The 25,405-nt window shown below is 40.7% G+C and overlaps 1 protein-coding gene across 7 annotated transcripts in view; it reads right to left on the bottom strand.

Moving 5' to 3' along the window:
- The window catches only part of cntn6 (contactin 6), a 344,808-nt gene that overhangs the window by 190,833 nt on the left and 128,570 nt on the right, over positions 1-25,405 (bottom strand). For all 7 annotated transcript variants that reach the window (XR_010002549.1, XM_062969725.1, XM_062969724.1 and 4 more), the window contains 2 exons: positions 12,051-12,177; positions 3,135-3,310 (listed from right to left, as the gene is read on the bottom strand). Coding sequence is in view for 6 of the 7 variants with exons in the window: in XM_062969725.1 (XP_062825795.1) it covers positions 3,135-3,310; positions 12,051-12,177 (303 nt within the window). In the remaining variant the exon portion in view is untranslated. The remainder of the gene's footprint in view (positions 1-3,134; positions 3,311-12,050; positions 12,178-25,405) is intronic.

Genomic DNA, 25,405 nt, shown 5'->3' with positions numbered 1-25,405 from the left:
CAAGAGTTTCCTTTAAATGGATACAAGCATGGACATGGAATCATAGAGTTGGAACACACCTCGTTGGTTATCCAGTCCAACCCCCTGCCAAGAAGCAGAAAAATTGCATTCAAAGCACCCCCGACAGATGGCCATCCAGCCTCTGCTTAAAAGCCTCCAAAGGAGGAGCCTACATCAAATTCCAGGGCAGAGAGTTCGACTACCAAACAGAACTCAAAGTTAGGGAGTTCTTCCTAATGTTCAGGTGGAACCTCCTTTGCTGTAATTTGAAGCCGTTGCAGAAAACAAGCTTGCTTCCTCCTCCCTATGACTTCCCCTCGCATATTTATACATTACTATCATGTTTCCTCTCAGCCTTCTGTTCTGCAGGCTAAACATGCCCAGCTCTTTAAGCTGCTCCTCGTAGGGCTTGTTCTCCAGACCCTTGATCATTTTACTCATTTCACATGAACTCAAAGCTTATTTTCCAAGCCATTGTTTCCATAGTCTAAAATGCAGATTCAATACAGACATTTATATTTATGAGATTGGTCTAATTAAGCACAAATTTGCTCAGAAAAATAAGTCAGGTTTGGTCAACAGAACAGGTAGTTAACCAACTCATGCTTGTCTTACCATTACAGTCATACAAAGCAAGGGCACCCCACTGCTTGATCTTTGCTAACATAATGAAGAACCTTTCAGGAACCAAGAGCAGCTGCTTTCCCCAGTTCCCTTCTCTCAAGTCAGGTGGAAATGGTTGGTTGGACAAGTTTTTCTCGAACATGAAGGTACTCACTAGGGCAATTTCACCTCACTACCCATGCTATCCATACTGCCTGCTTGCTGTGAGAAACAAGAATGGTACAGATTAGCAAGTCACTTAAACTGAGCAATACCCAGAGGTGAAACTGAATATCATGTGCTTATGGGAGAGGGATAAAATATGTACAACCTTTCCACTTTGAAAGTAAGAAGAGTTGAAGAAGGAATATTTGGTCAGACTAGATCACAACCTGTTTTGTGGTTGTGACCCTTAACTTGCTCCCTTTGTTCTGATATTTATGGAGTCACCCTTGGTGCCTGTAATGATGATACCCAAAGTCATGAAGCAATATGAGAAATAGGAGAATGAAAAAGAAAAATAGCCTCCTCCTTTTGCCCTTCCCTTCACTGATCGTCTTGTCACTCTGAATATTATTAGAAACAAAAATACCAAAACAATGGAGTTGGGTAGCTGCCATCTTTGTCCCTGGACTGCCCAAGGCTGGTGGAAGAAGAATGGCAGTGTAAACATTGTTGGCTGCTTCCTGAATAAGAAGTGGCTCAACTGCTTACACGGGCTTGAAGTTGTGGTTCACTTTACTCTCTTTGAGATAAAACTTTCACTGACACTTAGGCCCCTTCTACACTGCCATATAATCCAGATTATTAAACAGATAATCCACATTATCTGCTTTGGCAGTGTAGAAGGGGCCTTAGGACCCATCCAGACAAGCCCAAAATGCAGCACCTGTCTCAGTTTTACTGAAGATGTCCAACAATGCCTCTGGTAAAAGTAAATTAATGCAAAGTAAACAGGTCTTTCCAGGGTTTATTCCTCATTAATTAAACACCTCATTAGATCCAGATCTTAATGAAAGATGCAGGTCTAATTAGGTGCTGGGTTTGTGGGGCCTGACTATGGGGACATATCACATGTTTCCCTGAGGTCAATCTCCACAGCCATTTTGCACCTTTGGACTCAGTAGCCCAAAGGTGCAGGAGGATGCCCACCACCTCTCGTCCCTGATTTACCACCTAAAACTTGTGGGAGAGGATGGGGACTAGAACCCATACCAAAGCGGGTTAATTTAACCCATTTCAGTGTGGGTTTTAGGTATGTGTGGAAACATCCTTAGTCTGCAAAGATTTTTACTACAACTTCATTCTCTGTCTTGAAAACACTACATGACCTCTTTGCATATTCATGGGTTCTATTTGGCCAGTGTGCTAGTGATGCCTGTACTCTGTCATAGGGAATAAACTGACTCCATAACCTCCTTTTCACTTTGTTCGACTCAGTTAGAAAAATCCCCCCAAATATTTTTTTTCTTATTGATTTCATAAAACCATTGAGTCAGAAAAGACCCTGTGGACCATCCTGTCCAACCCCTTGCCAAGAAGCAGAAAAAGCACCCCCAACAGATGGCCATCCAGCCTCTGCTTAAAAGCCTCCAAAGAAGAAGCCTCCACCACACTCCAAGGCAGAGAGTTCCACTGCTGAACAGCTCTCCTAATTAGGAAGTTCTTCCTAATGTTTAGGTGGAATCTCCTTTCCTGTAGTTTGAAGCCATTGTTCTGTGTTCTAGCCTCCAGGGCAGAAGAAAACAAGCTTGCTCCATCCTCCCTATAACTTCCCCTCACATATTGATACATGACAATCATATCTCCTCTCAGCCTTCTCTTTTGCATGCTAAACAAGCTGAGCTTTTTAAGCCACTCCTAATAGGACTTGTTCTCTAGATCCTTGGTCATTTTAGTCGCCCTCCTCTGGACACATTGCTAGATGCAGACATGCATATGTAGTTGTGTGCTTAAAGTATAGATACATATTTCAGGTACAAACAACAATGCTATGCCAATTACAAATCAAATGTGAGGAGATATAGGTAGTATGCCTGTAAATATGCCTAAATGTCAGTAAGGTAATTACTGTGTGTGACATTTATGTGACTCTGCTTGACATCATTATTATTTTCCGATTGCTTTCCTTTCCAACCGAAAGTGTTGTATGAAATAGATGTCTTACAAACAACAATTTGACCATGAAAAAAGGTTTTTGGAGGGAGTAACACACACAAACACACACACACACACACAGGTAGTAACAACTCTATTAAGCAAGAAGTAATTGTATTCATCTGTCTTGACCTTTCAGCCTTCTGTAGATAATTATTATGTGTTGCAAGGATGTGGATATCTCTTTCATTATTGCCATTGACTGGAAAAAGATGAGATTGAATTGAACATGAGAAGTGAAAAGATGTGCAAGTTCAACTATTTAATGGAAAAGTTCATTGCTGTCTTAATTGCCCAATAAATTATTTTCAGTACACAAAATAATGGCCAAAGTTGATATGAAAGTAAAATATGTTTTCTTTTACAAAACTTACATGCAAACTGAAGTTTTGCTTTCCTGCTCAGAATTGTTCCAAATGAATTTGTGACCAAACACTGGTATGTTCCAATATCCTGTTTTTTATGTGGGTTATTGATTGCCAAGCTGCCTCCATCCAGCCTGTAGTGATAACTCATGGTAAGATCAATATCTGTGCCATTTCGCTTCCACCTTTGAGGAGAAAAAAAAATCAAATTATACTTATAATTTACAGATGCTGTTCAGATTTCATTTTTAAATAGTGGGCTGCAGCATATCTGCAACAATAAAACCATGGTAAAAATTTTAGAATATTATCCTATATTTCACAGTAGGCTGGTTTTTATATCCATCTTAGAGTTTCAACTGTAAATTTTACTGTTTGAAAAATCCTTTCTTTTTACTGGTGCATCCTAAGCAAATATCCAAATGTCTAAAAAACAATAATTATAACTTATTCGTGCTAAGCAACACATACATTTGAATAGCAATACTGTGAATGATGTGACTACAGACACTTTAAAAAAAGAAAAAAGAAAACATACAATAAATGTTACCTGGAAATATTTTACAGTTCTTGCATTTGGTGTCATAAATTTGCTCATAGGAATGATTTCAGAGATATAAATCAGAACAAATTATACTTCAAAGGGCAAGTAGAAAGCAGGGAAAGGATGTTTATCCCACTAGTTTGAGATTGATAATGTAATAAGGATAACACTGTTATTTTAAAACATGATTTGTCTCTGTTAGCCTGTTAAGGAGAAAATGAATCGTGTCTGCAACATATCACAGCTATTTACAAATGTCAAAATAAATTGTATTTCATAGATAATCACATTTTGCACAAGCATAAAAAATCTTGTGGATTAACAATGTCTTTTATTAAAAGAGAGTACTCCTTACTCATGTAAAAGCTCATATCATGGTCTGCTGAAGTTGTTATCATGTTTATGGAACAATTACATGGATTTCCAAAGTGAAATTCTTTTTTAAGGGGCAGCCATACATTAAATAGACAGTTATGGGGCAAAGAGAGCAGAAGGGAAGGTCAAACATTAGGTCATGAAAAAAGTTATATTACGTTCCCATATGTAAGCATGAGAAACATACAAAAATATAGTGCAGTGTTTTGTATTTTCATACAAGCCACTGATCAGTTCCATTTTTTCTTTCAAAAAAAGTCTACCCTGACTGGAGGAGGACATCTGAATCTGCTGGGAAAAGAAAAGCTGGGAAATTCACCTTTCATATGATCACATATCTTGTCTTAATTTATTTATTTCTTTTTTTTTTAAAAAAAACTACACTTTTCATCTCAAGCGTACCTGATGCAGTGGATCTCAACCTGTGAGTCCCCAGGTGTTTTGGCCTACAACTCCCAGAAATCAGCCAATTTCCCAGCTGTTAGGATTTATGGGAGTTGAAGGCCAAAACTTAACACAGGTTAAGAACCACTATGATATAAGATACAGAGAAAAAGATTAGCAGCATACCAATTCAGTTTGTGTAGTGACTTGTGTTTTTTAAAAAAATTAATACATTTTATGACTTATTGTACTTCAAAAGTATCCTGGTCTGATTGGGAAGCTATACCGTATATACTCAAATATAAGGGAGGACAAGTGGTGGCACCAGAGCTTCTATGTGAGGAAGAGGAGGAGAGGAAGGCCGGGGGGCAGCCGAGAGGAAGAAGGCTGCTGCTGCTTCTCTCACCGTGCTGCTTCTGCCGGCTCTTGTCAGCAGGCGAGCGGGGGAGGGACTTTAAGTGCATGCCTGCCGTCCTTTTCCTCTTCCTCCTCTTCTGAAGCAGCAGCAGCCATGACAACAACAACATGACGCTCAGCCTGCAGCTTCGCTGCTGCCACTGCTGCTGCTGCTGCCACTGCTGCCACTTCAGAAGCAAGAAAAAGGAAGAAGGAGATGAAGAGGAGAAGGACGGCGGGTGGGCTCCTAAAGTCCCTTCCACACCCAACCGCAGCAAGGAGCAGGCAGAAGCAGCACTGTGGGAGAAGCAACAGCAGCCTTCTTCCTCTCGGCTGGTCCCCAGCCTTCCTCTCCTTCTCCTCCTCCTCCTCTTCTTCTTCTGCCCCAGAGGAAGCATCAGGCGGGAGGGAGGGAGGGAGGGGGGATGGGAGGGAGACTGCTCCCTCCTTCACTAACTCTTTCTTGTTTCCCTCCCTTCACTGCAGGATGTTCTTCTTCTTTGACTGCTTGTTTTACTTGTAAGAGTCATCTGCCCCCTGATCTTCTAGGGTGCAGTGAATGATGAATAGTCATGAGTTTTCTTGTTTCTGTCCAAATTGTCCAGTTCCACCTGTGTCCAATTTATAATGCCAGCAGTATGTCTTATGTCAGGTATGGCCCAGGTGTTTATGGCCTTGATGGTGTTGCCTCCATTGAGCTTGCTTTTGAGAATTTTTCTGAATTTAAGTCAGAATTCAAAGGAGATTCCACCTGAACATTAGGAAGAACTTCCTCACTGCAAGAGCTGTTCAGCAGTGGAACTCTCTGCCCGGATTGTGGTGGAGGCTCCTTCTTTGGAGGCTTTTAACCAGAGGCTGGATGATCATCTGTCGGGGGTGCTTTGAATGCGATTTCCTGCTTCTTGGCAGGGGGTTGGACTGGATGGCCCTTGAGGTCTCTTCCAACTCTATTATTCTATTATTCTAATTTAGGGAAAACCTGAATCCTGAAGCAGGATTTAGATTGTCCCTGAGTTAGGGGACAATTGAGACATCTGGGGCAGTTTCTAGACAGAAATAGTTGCAATTTTCTTGACAGTTATCCCACACTCTCTGGGATCAGGAGGCTCAGGGATATGGAATGGCTGTCCCCTTCCCTCCTCCCATGTTGTGGACACCTCCCATACTCTTGGGAATCCAGCAGCCTTGTGGCAAGTCTCATGTCTCACAAAAAAGGCTGGGGGAGGGGAGGAATTCTCTACTCCCCTCTCAGGCTCCTTCGTGAGTCACAGGACCTGCCACAAGGCTACTGGACCCTCAAGAGTATGGTAAACAACTGTGTCACAGCTGTAGCCAGCCATGACACAGGAGGAGTGAGGGTTGCAGCTAGGTCCCTGCCCAGTGGCACCAAACGGTGTTCAGCATGGCTGGAAAGTAAGGACTGCCTGACACAGCCAAGGTGGGAAACTGAGCCCCTTTTAAGCCACCAAGTTGAATCAATCTGGAATCTAGAATGCAGGAACAAGTCTGCTTTAAGGATAGAATGGGCCCTCTCAGTGGAGGCTAGTTATTTCTTTCTCTTCTCTTCCTGTTCTCAATTTAAGGGTGTATCTCCTTGGTATTGTGCCAAAGAAAGCCCCAGGCAGATATAGAACTATTGACCAGTTGTGTAACCTGAAAAGTAAGTCAATTAATGATGCCATTTCCTAGAGAGTTGTGTACTGTTCAGTAGACATCCTTTGATGTGGCAGTATAGGAAGTGAATTGATAAACAAGTTGATTTGGTGAAATATGGAAACTATTGGCTCTACTCTGTAGAATTCATCCAGTGTGGAACCACTTTAACTGCCATAGACCAAAGCTATAGGATCTTGGGAGTTGTAGCTAGATAATGCACCAGCACTCTTTGGAAGAGAAGACTAAATATATTGTAATATATTGTAAATCTACAACTCCCATGACTCCATAAACATGGCAGATTTCTGGCAGTGGCAATCTAAGAAGAATAAAACTTTCATACCTGAAATGTTTTAGAGAATACATGGAGCTCCAGAGGTTGTTGAATTCCAGCTCTCATGAACCTTCACCATTTCCCATTCTTGATAGCATAGATGAGAAATCTATGACCTCATTACATTGATCATGTGGGGCGATTGGCCAGCCTCTGTGGCAAATCAGCTGGGCAGCAGAGCAATCTTGGAACCCTGCGCCCTGTTTCACCCACAGTGATGATTCCCCATCACTTCTGGGGAAACTTTGCTGTGCGGCTTCCCCCGCACTGGTCTCGTTGTTCCTTATGGAACATGGGAAGCCTCCTGTGTTCTGGGCACAGCCTCATAGGATGCTTCACTTCAGTTCATCGACAGACCCCCGCCAGAAGTCAGCAATCATCATGGGGCTCTGTTTATCAAAAGGGGTACAAGCATCCTATGATGTTTGAAGTCCCAAGTCTTACAATATCTACAAGGGAGAAATTAGTTACCTTGGGCTATATCATAATTGGTTTCAAGGTTTGACACTGAAAGAAATATCATGAACTGTTTGCTAAAAGACAAAGCAATATGAGTAATGAATTGAGTCCTGATAAATGGAGTCCTCTAAAATCTGTCTGAAAAAATGTTACTATGAGTTCTCTTTATCAAATCAAATGCTATGTATTTAGGGTATTTATGACTCTTATATAGGAGTGTGTTTTAATGATATATATTGGAAAGCATATTTTTGGAGGGTGATATATATTTTCAAAGATGAGTGAAAACTAATCGGATACCAGACTCATTGCATTCTAGAATTAAGAAGCTCTGAGTCCCCTTCAGGATGAGAAGGATGGGATATAAATACAATAAATAAATAAATAGAAACAAGTGTATGAATAGATTTGAAATTATTTACCCCAAGACTTTTTAAAAACTTTGCCTTCATGAATGAAATTACATCACGCAATCTTAAAGCACCCATAGCATATTGGTTGCTGTTAATTCTAATTCTGATTATCATGTCCCGTGTCCAATTTCAGATTTTTGCCAGGCCCATTGGAGCTGTTGGGTCTTTTTCAGCATCCAGTTTCATATGTTATTTCTCTAGATTTCAGTTAATTTACCTCCCCGCCACCCATCCCTCCATTTAAATCTATGTACAGTATTCCCCTTGATACCCAAACTCCTGCCCAGCTTTCTAGCTTTGGATATATAGTAGTGTTTAATTTGCCAGCTCCCTTTAATTTCAGAATCAATCACTGAAATAACTGCTGTCATCATTACATGTCTCCCAATTAAGCTCTATAATTGTTTCTCAACACAGATGCAAACTTGTTGGCTTATTCTCAGCAAATGAATATTTTACAGTGTCCCCATAATCATTCTAATCACACAGTATGATTATTATTAAACTGTGCATATAGATCAGGGAATCATCTCCTAGTTAGGGTCCATTCTTAATTAATACATTTAAATCAATGAAGGAAAATTATTAATGGATGCATGTGATTGCCAGGTGAGGATTTAATCATATTGCATATACCCTAGTGAATTACTTAAGATGAAAAACAGTATCTTGGAAATGATTTCATATAATTTCAAGAATTTAAATTCTGTGTTTGCACACACATATAAAACATTATTTATCTGCGTATACATGCAATAGCTTTTTAAATGGTAAGAATGAAAGAAAAAAATAATCGAAACTAAAGTTTAGAAAGACCATAGGAATAGTGCAGTCAATGTTGGGGGAAAATGTGTTTACATTTTTAATAGAATAAATTGGACTATAGACACCATGAATGCAAACCGTTTCATAATAACGAATTATAGGTAAATAGTATATCTTATTCAAAATTCTTAAGATCAAAAGTATTTTGGATTTTTGGGGTTTTGGAATACCTTTATTTGTATATAAGCAGTTTCTGAGTTACAGACATCCGACTTAGAAATAACTCATAGTTAAGAACCAGAGTGAGACAACAGGAAGTGAGAGAAATCTATTCCTAGGAAGGGACATTCACTCCTGGAAGAGTTATCGTGGGGAAAACATGTCTCTGCTGAAGCTTTATCACCAATCCTTTTTTCCACAAGCCAAATTTTTCAAAATTCAATTATCACAGGGACATCAAGTGAGGTGAAATCTTCTGTACAGTGACACAGATAGCAAAACAAACACCAAAGGGTGTCAACTCTCCTCTATGATATCCAAAACTAATATATATGGCTGGAGTTATACTTTTAAAATATATCTGTTCCAACTTACACACAAACTCAACCTAAGAATAAACCTATAGAACCTATCTTGTTCATAACTTGGGGACTGCCTGTATATGTACATAATGAGATATCTTGAAGAAGGGACTGAAGTCTAAACATGAAATGTGTTTCTCTTAGACCTACAGTCTGGATTATATGTTTGCTTAAATTTGTGGACACCCAATTTAAACCATAGCCTAGTGTAGTGTTTCTCAAACTCTGCTCCTCCAGCTGTTTTGGACTTCAGCTTTCAGAAATCCCAGATATTTTACCAGCTGTTGGGAATTGTGGGAGCAGAAATCCAAAACATCTGGAGAAGCAGAATTTCAGAAACAGTGGCCAAGTGTACGGCCTCTCTGTCTTGGTACAATGAAGAAAATAACTTTTGAAGAAATATGTAATGTCTACACATAAGGACGCCAAAATGGTGGTGAATCCACTCTGCACACTGTCTTCAAAATAGTTTGAGCACAATGAGTAATCCCTTTAAGGTTCAGAATAAAATCTGGGGTGAATTCTCTTGTTTTAATGGAATGTGAAATGATGCTTCCATATTATTATAAAATAAAATATTAATGTCTACTAATTGACTCAATTAACTAAATAATATAAACAGCACAGCTTTGACAACAAAGCACTGTGGCCTAGAAAGAGAACTGTTTGCCTCTTGCATTTTAAACAGAACTGCTGCTATTCAATGTACTTGGAATGAGTAAGTGTGAATTCAACTGTGGAAGTTGCTTGAATTGCACACTAATGCGGTGAACACTAATAAAGCAATTACAATAAGTCTCGAACTAGGACTAGGTCCTAGAACTAATGTGGGAAGACAGGTTGAGTTATAATGCCAATATTCAGATCCTAAGATCTTCACAGCAGAGTCTCTCTCTCAGTGCAGTGTTTCATAGGATGAAGCTGAACTAGTTTAAATTGCTCTGATGAGAGGTACTCAGCTTGTTGAACTGAGCAGCTGGTTGGCAATGAAAAATCAATCATCATTTATCCAGCACACTTGAGCAAGCCTGTTCTTTTTTGCTTAGGGCCAGCTCCCTTTAGCTCAATCCTGATTTGAATTGACAAAGCAATTTCCCCCAAAGCTGAAAAATAGTTGGGAGTTTCCACATCTGGAATTTTGTAAATGACAATGAAGTCATGCTTCAAGTAATATCATCAAAATCTAAAGAAGATTAAAACATTGAGTTGGTTGTATATGCACCAGGGCAGCTAGGTGGAATTAGGCAAGGAGGCTCATTGTGGGAGCAATAAAATAAAAGTTTGTTTCAGTTCTCTTTTAACATGGTGTTGCAATGCTTAGTTAATTCTAATGATGTCTCTCCCATTTCCCACATATGTTTTTGCAATTCTCTGTGCAAACCACAGCCCTGTTCTACTGCCTTAGGTCCCTTCTACACCGCCCTATATCCCAGTATCTGATCCCAGATTATAAGGCAGTGGAGTCATATAATCCAAAGCAGATAACCTGGGATCAGATCATGGGATATATGAACAGTGTAGAAGGGACCTAAGGCCCTTTCCACACAGCTGTATAAAATCCACATTGAACTGGACTATATGGCAATATGGACTCAGATAACCCAGTTCAAAGCAGATATGGTGATTATCTGCCTTGATATTTTGGGTTATATGGCTGCTTGGAAGGGCCCTTTGAGAATGGTTTCAGAACACCATGAGAGAGTAATTGCAAAAAGATCTTTTTCTGGGCCTGTGTGTAATATCCTGTTCCCATTACATCTAAAGCAGCAATAACTAATGCCCAAGGTTCCAGAGAGTCATTTGATCTATTTTACAAGATACCAGCATTCATACTGTAATATTTTCCTCTACATGAGGTGACTTTTTGTGAATATGGAATGCAAAAAAGAACAAGGCATAAAGCTTGACTAGTGGTAAAACCCTAAACCAGGGGTAGGAAACATCCAATCTAGGGCTAGTATGCAGCCTCCAAGATCATTTGGGCTGGCCTTTGGTCTCCCACCCAAATTCTAACCAAGTACTAATCCAAGATGCAGAATTAGAACAGCAATCAAAGCAAAATAATTTGCACCCAAGGACTAATAGCCATGGCTGTTGTGGGTGAGGGATCACCTTTGATGGTCTCTCTGCATAGAAACCACGGTTCAGCTGTCTAGTGTGTGTGCCTACCGAGGCAGGTAACATGGGAAAGTGGGGGCTGACATTTTATAAATCCTAGCTGCCCTCCTCTGTCCCTCTTTTTGCTCTTTTTGAAGCTGAATGAGCAGGAATGTTGCATTGCTCCACAGGATCCCTGGCTGTGATTTGTGTGGATCCTTTTTGTTTGGTTTGTTGTGGTTGCAGGGTCGGCACAGGGTGGACTGTTGGATTGGCAGTACTGTATGACATGGGAAGCAAGTTGCTTTTTAAAAACCTAGGCCTTTCCCTTCCTGCTCCCATTTCTTTCCTGTCCCAGTGGATAATAGGGTTCTAATTACAATTCCTTTGCCTCTCAGGCAAATTTATCCTATAATTTGGGCTGTTTCCACTTGTGGTGATTTTAGCCTGAATTTCTCAGCAGGGCATAATGCAGGCATGGCGAACATCTGACCCATGAACTCAATAAGGCCTTTGAAATCATTTGATCTGACTTGGTGCAAGAAAGGATGTCTACCTCAGTCCGTCCACTTAACCTGGCTCCTGTTGCTCCTCCAAGCTGCTCACTGACTCATCTGTGAACCGGGTGCAACTTACTATTCAGATGGCCCAGGATTCAGCATGAATATGCCAAATCCAGGGCTGCTCTGGGGCACATTTACAATGAACCAAATTGTCTGGTATAGCTGTAACCCTAGTCAAATCTGAAATGCCCATTCTATTAAAGTAAAACAATGTATTTGTTTCTGTCATGGTATGAGCTTTCATTTCATTTTTCATTTTGATTTCTTCAGTTGAAGCTAGTGAGGTTTTTTTGGTTTTTTTTTAGAAAATCTATTTTAGTATTGTTAGAAGTAGTGAAACTGATTCAGAAAACATTACCTGTAAAATGGTGAGGGCCTTCCTCTTCCTGTACAGTTCAGAATTACTTCTGGGTCTTCAGAATTCACTGAATAAGTAACATCAAATGGTTCTTGGATAAAAATTGGTCCATGAGGAGATTCTTCATCTGTAGAATACAACAAGGATGTAAACTTGCTATTCTACATAAAACCATGTTTAATCCCTATGATGTCCTTTTAGCATCACTGCTGCATCAGCCACATTCTACAAATTCAGCATTCAGCAGAAAACCCCATCTATCCCTGTATGCTCATGTATACATCTAGAAATGTTAGTCAAAAATCAACCCAAAAACCTGGTTCGAATACCTTATCAAAAAGGAACCATTCCCTTCTCTGAGTGGTAAAAGACAAGAGTTTAGTTCATACCAGGAAAACCTAAAAGAAACACCAACCCTAACTATGTTCTCTGCTGTGGCATCAATTCTGGTCTTTTAAAATACCTGGGTAAGAAATGGTGACAACAGTTGGGACGATTCACCTAGACTCAGCATTTGTGCTTTCCTCTCCCCATGGAATGCCCTTTGATTTATCTATGGGCAATATCAAAATCCATAATTTGACTCCAAAACCTGGTCTCAACATATTTATGAGGTTGATTTATACATGAGTAATTGAGTATATGCAGTATTTTTTTGCACACAAGGAAATTTACTCTACATTGCATCACATTTCATAGAATCATAGAGTTGGAAAAGATCTCATGGGCCATCCAGTACAACCCCTGCCAAGAAGCAGGAAAATCATATTCAATGCACCCCAACAGATGGCCATGCAGCCTCTGCTTAAAAGCCTCCAGAGAAGGAGACTCCACCACACTCTAAGGCAGAGAGTTCCACTGCTGAACAGCTTTCCGAGTGAAGAAGTTCTTCCTAATGTTCAGGTGGAATATCCTTTCCTGTAGTTTGAAGTCATTGTTCTACATCCTAGTCTCCAGGGCAGCAGAAAACAAGCTTGCTCCCTCTTCCTTATGACTTTCCCTCACGTTGCTATACATGACTATTCATGTGCCCTCTCAGCTTTCTCTTCTGCAGGCTAAACATGCCCAGGTCTTTCAACCGTTCCTTGTAGCCATTCTCCAGACTCTTGATCATTTTAGTTTACCTCCTCTGGACACATTCCAGCTTGTCAACATCTCCCTTCAATTGTGGTGCCCAGAATTGGACACAATATTCCAGGTGTGGCCTGACCAAGGCAGAATAGAGGGGTAGCATGACTTCCCTGGACTGAGACACTATACTCTATTTATGCAGGCCAAAATCCCATTGACTTTTTTGCCGCTGTATCACATTGTAGGCTCATGCTTAACCAGGGCCGGTTGAATGTAGAGGCCGCTTCAGCGCCCCCGTAGCACCACCGATGCTGCCGTGCCGCCGCCGTTGGCAAGGGGCTTCGATCGCTCGCGCCCTCAGCTCCGAGCCAAACTGCACAGCACCATCACCCCAAATGGCCGATGGTGCTGTATGCAGGCGCAGCTCGGCCGAAATGGGGGATCTGCGCTGTGGGCATGCGCCCATTTCAGCCGAGGCTGCTCAACACAGGCACAGATCGCTGGCCGATCTGTGCCTGCGTTGAGCAGTCGGGGCCGAAATGGGTGATCGCACAGCGGCACTGTTGCCGCAGCAGCCGCCGCCACTGCAGCCGCCGCCACAGCCGCTGCCACTGCTGCAGTGACCTCTGGTTTGTGTGTGTGTGTGTGGGAGGGTTGGGCACCAAAATGGGGGGGGGGGCGCCAAGTAGTAGGTTCGCCTACTACTTGGAATGACCTCGGGCCGGTTCTGTGTTTAACTTACTGTCCATGAGGACTCCAAGATCTTTTTCACACATACTGCTGTCGATTCAGGCATCCCCCATTCTGTATCTTTGGATTTCATTTTTTCTGCTTCTGTCTTCATAGCTAAATCCAATAGCAGCATATAGGAGATTACTCTATCTATCTATCTATCTATCTATCTATCTATCTATCTATCTATCCATCCTACGTGTGCTGCTGTTGGATCAAGATGTAGAATTTATCTGTAAAATATGATGGAATCTCAAGTACATTTTTGGGGAAATTTCCCCAGCACTGGAACTCAAGGTGACTTACACAAATTAAAACAAATGCATGTAAAAAGTATATATTTATTTATTTATTACATGCATTTATACCCCGCCCTTCTCCCCAAGGGGACTCAGAGCGGCTGAGTCTATAAATACATACAAAACATTGAAATGTAATTAAATAGGTGATAGAATCTAAAACAATTTAAAACAATGTTAGTAATTATTTTATTTTATCATCACAACAGTCATTTGAAATATTTTAGTTTAAGAGAGAATGAGTATCCTCAGAACCAACACACTAGGCAAGGATCTGAATTTAGAGCTCTCTAATCCAAATCTCCAATAGATTAGTGCTTTTCTGACTCTTTGACAAGGACAATTGGCAATTATTTCTTTCCAATGTAACAGAGACCAGCACTAATTATACCCATTTGGTGCGATTGTTTCTTTCTTTCCTGGGAATTTACTAATGGCTAGGGACTTGAACTAATGGCTGGTTCAAAGAACACCATTTTGAGTTGTACTGTATGTTTTCAGTATTTTGCAAGAGACATCAAGTGATTAGCATACTTTCTTATTTTAGTGCAGTGGTTCCCAACCTTTGAGCCTCCAGATGTTTTGGACTTCAACTCCCAGAAATCCCAGTCATCTTATCAACTATTAGGAGCTAAAGTCCAAAACACCTGGAGGCCCAAAGGTTGGGAGCCACTGTTTTATTGGATGGGAGGTGATCTTAATTTTACCCGGTCCTGCGTCATGTAGGGATTGATCTATTGAGTCAATTATTTAAAGATAAATCAACTGGTTGGTTAATATATGCAATTCATTGGAAGCACTCTAGTTGAGATTAACAAAAAAATCCAGGCCATTCAAGTTCCTATAAGTAAATTTCTGACAGATTTTGTAAGGTATTACAAAAAATGACTAAATTTCTCAGTCAACAATATAGGTCATATTCAATTGGTATAACTCAGCAGGTACATTAACCCAGTAAAATTGTACCTGCTTTCCATTATGTATATACATATTCAACTAATTCATTCTTCCTTATGAGAACAAATGATTTCAGCAGTTTTATCCCTGCTGTTGGAGAAAATAGGTACATCTTAACAGTTCACAACCAATATTCACATATCCTGAAGTATTTTGAGAAATTATTTTATGTAGAAATACATGGAGAGGAGTGATGGATAAACATTGCAATTGTTTTTCAAAAAAGCCCCTTCTCATACAAAAAGAGCACTGTTTCCATATTATTATGGGGCTGTAAACAGGTTATTTATGTACAACCCCCCCCCCCAAATTCCAACACACACACACACACACACACACACACACATTTTGCATTAAAAGTCGTCATTTGGGTCTTTTTTATCATCCCCTTCCCCCCCCCCCCCACATCCCCCCAATCATTTTGCAAAGAAAATCCACACATGTATTTCTGCCCAGAATCATTACCCAATACACAGTAGTATCTGCAAATACAAAGTAAACATTGTCTAAAATTCTAGCTACTATGTCATTCTTCCCAATTGGCTTTCTCGAGTGTCATGAAGCCAATATTTCAGTTAGAAAATGAGTAACATCAAATATTATTTCCATTCCTACTTGCCATATAGCTACTGAAGATGAAGAAGATGACAGTATTGTCACAAAAACACTATCAAGCCTAAACCTGTACAACAGGAATATCAGAATTTTGCGAGTGTGAAAAATTTAATATTTGAAACCCTTTCTGGACAAATTTTGTGATATTAAGACAATTACACAATGTGAATGCATGAAGAGATGTGACATTTCTGTCATTCTCTCCCATTTATGTAGAATGGCAGTCAACTTAATTAAAAATGGCAAATTTTGAAAAATTCTTACAGAAAAAATAGAGGGGAAAAATTGAATGAAATTCTAGTCCATCCTGAATGTGCTCCTTAAGGAGTTCCTTTGCATGTGAGTGAAAGGAGAGTCAGCCATCTAGTGCAAATTTGAACACTATTCAAATATACAACATTCATATGCCCTTAATATTCACCCAATCACCTTACTGCCTTTACAGCCATGGCTATAAAAATATAAGGCACTCCATGCCCTTCCTTCATTTTAAAACCTTATATAGGGAAATTGCTTTCCGACTTTCCCAGATAGTCTGCAGGCAATTTCCTCTTCCCATACAGCGGCAAACATTTCTTGTCTGATTGATAATAACACCTCATTTCTTGAAGATTTGTGGGGCTTATTTACATAATGAAGGTGAGGGAAAGCACTTGTTTGTATCCCTGCTTCAGAATTATATGGATGGTTGTTAACTCCACCTAGCCTCTATCTTCCTTGTGCAGAAAGATCCTTAAGGCAAGTTCAAGAAAACATGGTAAGGGTCTTGCAAAAACAAAATGAGATGGACTGAACCAGCAAATCAGGCAATTATACCAGCATAGATTGCTATGACCTTAAGGCTCCATGTGGTCAAATATCACATTTTGTTCCCTGTGCATATATTTTGAATTACTGCAATTATTTCCAGTGCAAAATGCACCTATTTTACAGGGTTTGCAAACTTTAATATGTTTTACAAAATTTGTGCTATATTATATGGAATCAGTAGCTTAATCCTATGCATATTTTATGAGTGTGCTTTCAACTTACCTGTCAACTTGGGGTGACCTCATGAATTTCATTGGATTTTCTTAGGCAAGGAATAATCAGAACTGATTTTGCCAGTTCTTTCCTCTGAAATGGAGTCTACAGCACCTAGTATTCATGGGTGGCTTCCCATTCAAGCACTAATCAGGCTTGACTGTCCTTAGCTTCTAAGACCAGAAGGATTCTGGTTCCTGTAGAGTAGTTAGGCTTTTTAAATTTGAAGTAAAACCTACTGATAGGGATTACGAAAGTATGCTGTTACTGCTCTGTTATATGTATTCAGAAATAACTTCAATTGTTCAGTGGAGTCAGTTCCAAGACAGTATGGCTAAGTTGGGATAATTTTTGGTTAACAGTTATGGATGACACAGAGTCTCACTTATCCAACGTTCTGGATTATCCAACACATTTTTGTAGTCAATGTTTTCAATACATCGTGATATTTTGGTGCTTAATTCGTAAATACAGTAATTACTACATAGCATTACTGCATATTGAACTACTTTTTCTGACAAATTTGTTGTTAAACATGATGTTTTGGTGCTTAATTTGTAAAATCATAACCTAATTTGATGTTTAATAGGCTTTTCCTTAATCCCTCCTTATTATCCAACATATTCGCTTATCCAACGTTCTGCCGGCCCGTTTATGTTGGATAAGTGAGACCCTACTGTATGTATGTTAGAACTGTGTGGGTGGAAGAATTCCCATATGTGTATGTGCATATGCAAGCATCCTTATCAATTGATCTATCAATCTATATCTGGGGTATCTATCTATCTATCCGCAAGGCTGATTGCATCACACACTGACCTAAAGTGGTCAGTGTAGATGTGCCCTTGGGCTGCCTATTTCCAGTTACAATGCATGAGCTACAATTCTTTCTGGACCAGTCCACCTTGAGTGATCTTTAATGCCATAGCTCCATTTGTAGTAGCCTTATGTATTAATGGGATTAGTACAAGGAACTGCACTTTTAGATGGATTGGATTCTTCAGCTAATACAAAATGCTGTTGCTTGATTATGCAAAACAAGAATAATACTATCTTGGATGGTGAATAACTGTTTGTTTCCAAGTCTTCTTCAAAGCATTTATTTTGGTTTAGAAGTCACAAGTGTTTCTAAAAGCACATTTCCTGGAATTTATAGTGCCTGGTCTTGAGATCTTTGGATAATGTTTGGCCGTGGTTTTTGCGTGTGTGAGCAATACAGGGATAGCTGCTCTGGGTTAACCTGTGGCAAGACCACTTTAATGTGGTTTTACCCTGGTTTAACCTAAGTCAGGGGGAATGCCCAATCCTGCACCAGAGGCTTTCCACCAATTTAGGGGCAGCCAGGATAGCCTGGCTGGAACCAACTGGAACCAGACATAAATATCCAGACTGCCCCCCCCCCCATGTTGCATTGTTCCCCAGCTGCATACAGGCCTGATCCAGCATCTAGCCTACATTTTGGGTCAATATAGAAGAGTCTCTAGTCCAATACTCAAACCACTACACTTTTGTTACAATTGGCTATTTACATTTCCCTCCCTTCCTCTCTCAGTTTAATGCATCTTGGCACTTTTACAGATATTGTACAAGTGAGAATGTTACAGAATGAGATCTGCATGGTCAAAACATTATTAGGGATAAGCAGATTTTTGCAGTTGCATTATTTACATTTTATGGAGTTGTTGAATATTTTCATAAGTCACCTGCTGCTGCCAGGCAAAGATGTCTGAGATGATTTCTGGATCATAATGCAACCATTTGTGATATATTATTCTCCTCTAAACATTTCACTCATTTCTCAGGGATTGATCAAGGTTTCTTCATGCTACACAAACAGTGGATGTGATCTGTCTGGGTGTATATTTAGTATTTTTTCTCTTCAGTAATTGAGGTGTATTTTATGTTGCTGTTATTATTCATTCTTTTGTGTATTTAGCCTGATTGTAACCCAGTTGTTATAGTTCCTCTGCCTTTGCTATTTGAGAGAATGTTCACAAAGACGTGCATCCAGAACATATAAAATTGTTATTTTTATACCAAACTCAGAAGAAATGCATGTAGATTAAATAAATGCTGTGGTTTAAGTACCACATAGTTCAACCAAAAAATATCATTCAGTTACTGTGTTTTACTTATTTTTGTTAACATACCTTCTGTGATAACTCACTCTATGCATATTACTTATGCCCTACTATTACAGACTTTCAGTACTTTTCAAACTCACTTATTTGGCAGCCTCCAATAACGAGTATTTATCAGTGTATGTGATCCATAGATCTGCTATGTTATCTTCTTTCAAAAGAATTATATAAGAAAAAACATTATTTTGATGGTTGAATTATTATTATTACTATTATTATTTCTTTCCTACCTTTTTCATAGATGAGGATTTAAAATGGCTTATAACCACACAAAGGAGTAGACAATTGTAGATTTGGAGACATGCAGCAACACTGAAAAGCTTTAGCTACACAGATGTATCAGAGTCAGTGGGGCATGGCAAAGGCCATATGCATACTTCTATATATTCATGCATATCATGTCTCCGTGTAGGGAACATATGGACAGGACAGCAGGCAAAGATGTATTTCAAGCAGATGAAGGTTGCTCTAAGACACTGTCAATGGATATGTCAGAAACCTGTCAAGATGCCCTATATTGGAAAAAATGTCATCCTCGGAACGATTTGGGGCTCTTGTGTGAGACAAGTGTTTTCTTTTGGACAGCAGCAACTGTTTTGTAAAACATTTGAAAGTCCAAAAATGCCCTCCCAACTGGGAAATATTTCAATTGCATTCTTATATTCTTGCCCAGTGAAGAGCGAATACGGACATTTTCAATCTCACATTCATGAATAAGATACAAATGTCTATCTTTGTTGGTGATTTTTATTGGTGATCTTACACTGTTGTTTGATTTCATAGCCATACCAATCATATGTAAAGACTTTTATAATTTCAAAAAGGATTTGAAAAGGTTCCTCAAAAGATTAAAGATTTTTTTAAAAAAACCAACAACAACAAAGTCTACCTATGAATAAATTCTGTAGAGAAATTCTAAGTGCATTTCTTTCTAGGAAAAGAAACAATTCATGAAACTCAGCTTGAGAAAGTGCCTTTATAAGTAGAACTCTGTTGAATAGCCTTAAGGAATAGCAAAAATAAATTGTAAGTAGTCATTGAACGTGATTGATTTCACACACGCATAACAGTTCAGGCAGAGTCATCTCTTTTAAAAAAAAACCTGTTGTGTATTGTCAAGGAAATGTTGCTCTATATACACATTCCTTACACCTACAAGGAAGAAAAATCCACCCACTTCCACCCAATTCAGTTCAAAAGAGAGCAGTAGCAATATAATATGTTAAGATAGTAAAACTGGCTAGGTTGAAAGCTAGAAGGTAAAGCATTAAACATGTCGGAACATGGAGGTGTGTTACCCTGCATAACAGACAATAAAATGTAGTAAATCATCAATCTATATAAGGTCTTTTTTGGACCATTAAACATAGCAGCCTATAGTTATACGGAATGAGACAATTCAGGATTTTCTTTATATATTGATCTTTCCTAAACAGACAAGTGTCTCAACTAAAGTTGGATCCTTAATTCCATTTAAAAATCATTGTGCCTTTAAAAGTTACAACATGAAGCATATCTTTTTTTATCCTTTTGTTTTCTCATTCTTACTCAGAATTTCCCTTTCATCGGTCTGCAACAGCCACTGCCATTTTATGGTATAGGACCCCACACACTAAGAACCCCGTCAGAAACAGGGCTTTTCTTTCTGGTAGTATCACATACGATCCCATGGGTCTAGGAGAGAATTACAATTATACTGTCAAGTTTTACCATTTGAATGTTTCTAATACCTTTCTACATCAGTGCTATTTTTTTCTTGCTTTCCATTCCTCTACTACCTGTCCTCTTTCCTATGCCTTGCTTCTCCTATTTCTCTCTTTCCCTCCCTTTCTCTTTGTCTCATTGCACCATGATGGCATCACCACCTCCAAGCTGCCTAAGCAACCTGCATTGTCTTATATAGATGGGAGGCAGGTGGTAATAAGCCAGGGAGGGAGGGCAAGAAATAAGAATGGAATAAGAAGGTGAGGTAGAGGTAAGATGAGATTCTGTATGGGTGAAGGTGCAGCAAGATGGCACAGGGAAAGAAGAAACAATAAGACAGCGGTGTGGGATGAAACAATCTAAACCCCCCCCCCCCAGAGAATCTTGGGGTGTGGTACAGCAGTGAAGAAGAAGAGGAAAAGGAGAGAAGATTGGCAGTGACATAGTAAAACTGATGTCTTTTTCGAGATACATGGGCAGTGGCATTTGGCATACTGTTTGAGGTGGCTGCCTTGTTTTTCCTAATAGAAAGGCTATCTCTGAGTCAAACCAAACTTAATATGATACCTCTGTATCCTTGGATTCAATGTCAATGATTTCACTTAACCATGCTAAATAAAATCCCCTTCCAGTAGTATTTGTAGACCTCTCTATGCCCTCTATTGTGTTTCCATCAATATCCTTATGGCCCCAGTATAGTCAAAGTATAGGCTTTGCTGTTATAATCTGTGGTTTCACGTATCCACTGAGGGTCTCAGAACATATCCCTAGAGGATAAAGGAGTTGTACTGCATTAATAAACCTAAACAGACTAACAAAATCACAATGTAGGGATCTAGTACAACTGCCTTTAGTCAGCTTTTCTCTGAATTTTATTTGGTCCTTCATAAAGGGATAGTAATAATTATGTAGAAACAAATGGAACAAAGGGAAAGATAGTAGCCTAATTAGACAAAATTTAATGCAGTGCAATTAAATTTCAGAAAACCCCTTCCTATTTTGAGCCCCTGGTGGCACAGTGGGTTAAACCACTGAGCTACTGAATTTGTTGACCAAAAGGTCAGAGGTTCGAATCCAGTGAGCAGAGTGAGCTCCTACTATCAGCTCCAGCTTCTGCCAACCTAGCAGTTTGAAAACATGTAAATGTGAATAGATCAATAGGTACCGCTCCGGCGAAAAGGTAACGGTGTGCCATGCAGTCATTGCCAGCCACATGACCTTAGAAGTGTCTATGGACAACGCCGGCTCTTTGGCTTAGAAATGGAGATTTACTTCTTAAACATCTGAAAGGTGCTCATTGTCTTCATCCTTTGAATTCAGTGAGGATATCAGAGCCAGGGAAAGATTTTCAGGCTTAGAAGGTATGAGGCAAGCAGCTCTGGTGGGCAAACCTCCCCTCAGTGCATTAAACAGCATTATATGGGTCTACACTCACCCATACAATGCCCCATATAATGGGGCATAAGAACCAAAACGTCTAAATACTGCACTACCTTGATAGGCAGCAGGGTAATGCAACAACTAGGAGCTGCACTTGTGAAAGAAGCATACTTGGTTTAAACAGGTACAACCGTGCCTGGGCAGGGGTGATGAAAGGAAGGCAGGGAGATCGACAGCTTTTTCCTTGTGAATTCTGGTGGCAAAATACTGACACTCAGAGAGTAGGCAAAATTCTGCCAACTAGGCCTAAAATGTGAAATTCAAACTGCAGATGAACACTTTGAGCATTGAAAGAACTATAATTCTAACCAGAGTGTGAGAATAACAAAATAACTTTCCTGTAAAAAATGTGATAATGTCTTCAGCAAATACGGAAGCTAACAGAGTGTTACCAACATCTGGGGGAAGCTAGTGTTGTCTCATAATCATAAATTGACAGAGGATTTAATTATGTTTTTCTTTTATTTTTGCACAGACAGCACATTTTCCTTTTGTTAGCAATGAAGAGAACAATTTCCACTGCAGTTAGTTTTCTATAAATTGTTAGAGAACACAATAGAGCCAAAGCAAGGAACAGCAGTGCTAAATACAAACCATGCTTGTGTAGATTTGCCAAAACAGTATTTACCAATGTGCTATTCAAATAATCTCCATGGGCGGAGATTGGACCCTATAGCCCTTTCCTTCAATTTGTGCCTATTCAGTTGGAAGTCTGACCTTATGTATGTAGGTTCCTTACATCTTCATCTGATCATGCTGAGATTATGAAGCAGGATATTCGGTATGATTCCATTTTCTATCTGAATGTGTAACTGTGGTTCAAATTCAATCTAAAGCAAAAGCTGAGATGAAGCTGTTGCTCAGGAATTTCACCTGAGCTGTAGATTCCCTGCCCAGCTTTAAAAGGGTTCCAAGTTTAGTCCCAAGGATCACCTGCCTGAAAACTTGGAGAACTCTTGACAATCAGCAGATATCAGGAACATAAACTAAGGGTCAAAGGTCCATTTTCAGCACCCTCTACCTTTCCGCACAAGGGACTAGTGGTGACAGATACTGTATTTCACCCAAAAACTGGTAATAAGTTTTGATCACCTCTGGAAATATTTATGTGCTTTACAGTGTCTCTTTTTGCTGGAAAAAAACATTATAGTGGTGGATGGAATGGAGGGCAGGGAAAAAACATTATGGGGTGGATGGCAGGAGGGAAAATGGCTGCATAGGTTTCCCCAATAGCTGCATATTACTCCCCCAGCATGAAACTGACACCTACCAGATATATTGTAGTGTGTCGTCTATCCATTTGTAGCAACCTCGTTAATTTCATAGTGCTTTCTTATGAAATGAATCTTCATAGGCAATTTTGGCATTTCCTTCCTCTGAAATATAGCCTATTGTACCAAGTATTCATTGTTAGACTCCCATTCAACACTAACCAGAGTACTAACCCTGCTTAGCTTCCATGATCACACATGATCTGGTGTCTTTTTAGGGTATGTTTACTACAGCGTACACAATCCCTCACCAATGACCATGGTGGCTACAATTTAGGGACTGTGTACTGTAATCTAAAGCCTGTAGGCCATTAGGTTGTCTACTGCTGGAATAGACAATTCTAAAAATGATAATATGAATCACTGTATGGCAGGTTCAGAAGGGAGTTTAATACTACTGTTTTGGGGGAAAATATAACTATTCTTTTTCATGGGATTTTTGCCCTTTCACTTGCAAAACAGAGGACAGCAAAGTGATTTCAACAGGCTAATATGCTTTAATCTTGTAAACCTTTTTCTATTTTGAATAAATTGAGGTGGGAGATGATTGAGACGGGAGAATTTTTCTTTCCTATGCTTGTCTTCAGTATTTCCTTTAGAGGGTTTCCGATGCATGCTTGCATTTGCATGAACCAAAAAAAAGAGCTAGATAGATAAATCTGAACATCTCAACTAAAGAGAGATCACTTTGATGTGATTATCTTGTCCCTTCTTACGAGCCAAGCAACCTAGTTAGGAGGTTCCTCAATATATACTACTTATAAGTCGCCATAGGTCAAGTGATTACAAAAGAGTAGTTACTGGGAAAATGTTGTTAGGTTAGGTTCATTTTTTAAAAATAAGAATTTTCCTAAATCTACACATTCAAAAAAGTGACAGAAATACTTTTTTCTGTCAAAAAAAAAAAGCAACATCTGATAAATGTGTTCACATCTTTCTCCCCTGAGTAAGCCTATGGGAGCTGCCTGTAGCATTCCAAGCTGCCTGTGGAATGTTTCATCTCAAGATCTGGATTTCAGCATTGGTTCATGGCCACTTCTGCTCCTGGGATTCAGGGAAGGCAATGGAGGATCTGGGACCTATGAGAAGATGCTGTGTATCTTGTGATACAGCCAGGGCCGGTCCAACAATGGAGGCCGTTTAAGCGGCCGCTTCGGGCGCACGTCAAGGGGGGCGCTGTTGAGGCTCCCTCTCGCACTCCTCGGCCCACTCGCGCATCTCTCGCACTCGGCCCACTCGCGGCCCTCTCGCACTCGGCTCAATCGCGCCCCTCTCGCACTCGGCCCACTCACGCCTCTCTCGCACTCGGCCCACTCACGCATCTCTCTCACTCGGCCCACTCGCGCCCCTCTCGCACTCGGCCCACTCACGCATCTCTCTCACTCGGCCCACTCACGCCCCTCTCGCACTCGGCCCACTCACGCCTCTCTCGCACTCGGCCCACTCGCACCTCTCTCTCACTCGGCCCACTCGCGCCTCTCTCGCACTCGGCCCACTCACACCCCTCTTGCACTCGGCCCACTCATGCCCCTCTCGCACTCGGCCCACTCACGCCTCTCTCGCACTCGGCCCACTCACGCCCCTCTCGCACTCGGCTCAATCGCGCCCCTCTCGCACTCGGCCCACTCACGCCTCTCTCGCACTCGGCCCACTCACGCATCTCTCTCACTCGGCCCACTCGCGCCCCTCTCGCACTCGGCCCACTCACGCATCTCTCTCACTCGGCCCACTCACGCCCCTCTCGCACTCGGCCCACTCACGCCTCTCTCGCACTCGGCCCACTCGCACCTCTCTCTCACTCGGCCCACTCGCGCCTCTCTCGCACTCGGCCCACTCACACCCCTCTTGCACTCGGCCCACTCATGCCCCTCTCGCACTCGGCCCACTCACGCCTCTCTCGCACTCGGCCCACTCACGCCCCTCTCGCACTCGGCCCACTCACGCCTCTCTCGCACTCGGCCCACTCGCACCTCTCTCTCACTCGGCCCACTCGCGCCTCTCTCGCACTCGGCCCACTCACACCCCTCTTGCACTCGGCCCACTCATGCCCCTCTCGCACTCGGCCCACTCACGCCTCTCTCTCACTCGGCCCACTCACGCCC

The sequence above is a fragment of the Anolis carolinensis genome, chromosome 2, assembly GCF_035594765.1.
Source record: "Anolis carolinensis isolate JA03-04 chromosome 2, rAnoCar3.1.pri, whole genome shotgun sequence".
NCBI classification, from domain to species: Eukaryota; Metazoa; Chordata; class Lepidosauria; order Squamata; family Dactyloidae; genus Anolis; species Anolis carolinensis.
Note: the sequence above shows the minus strand (reverse complement) of the source record. Positions and strands in the feature narration are given on the sequence as shown.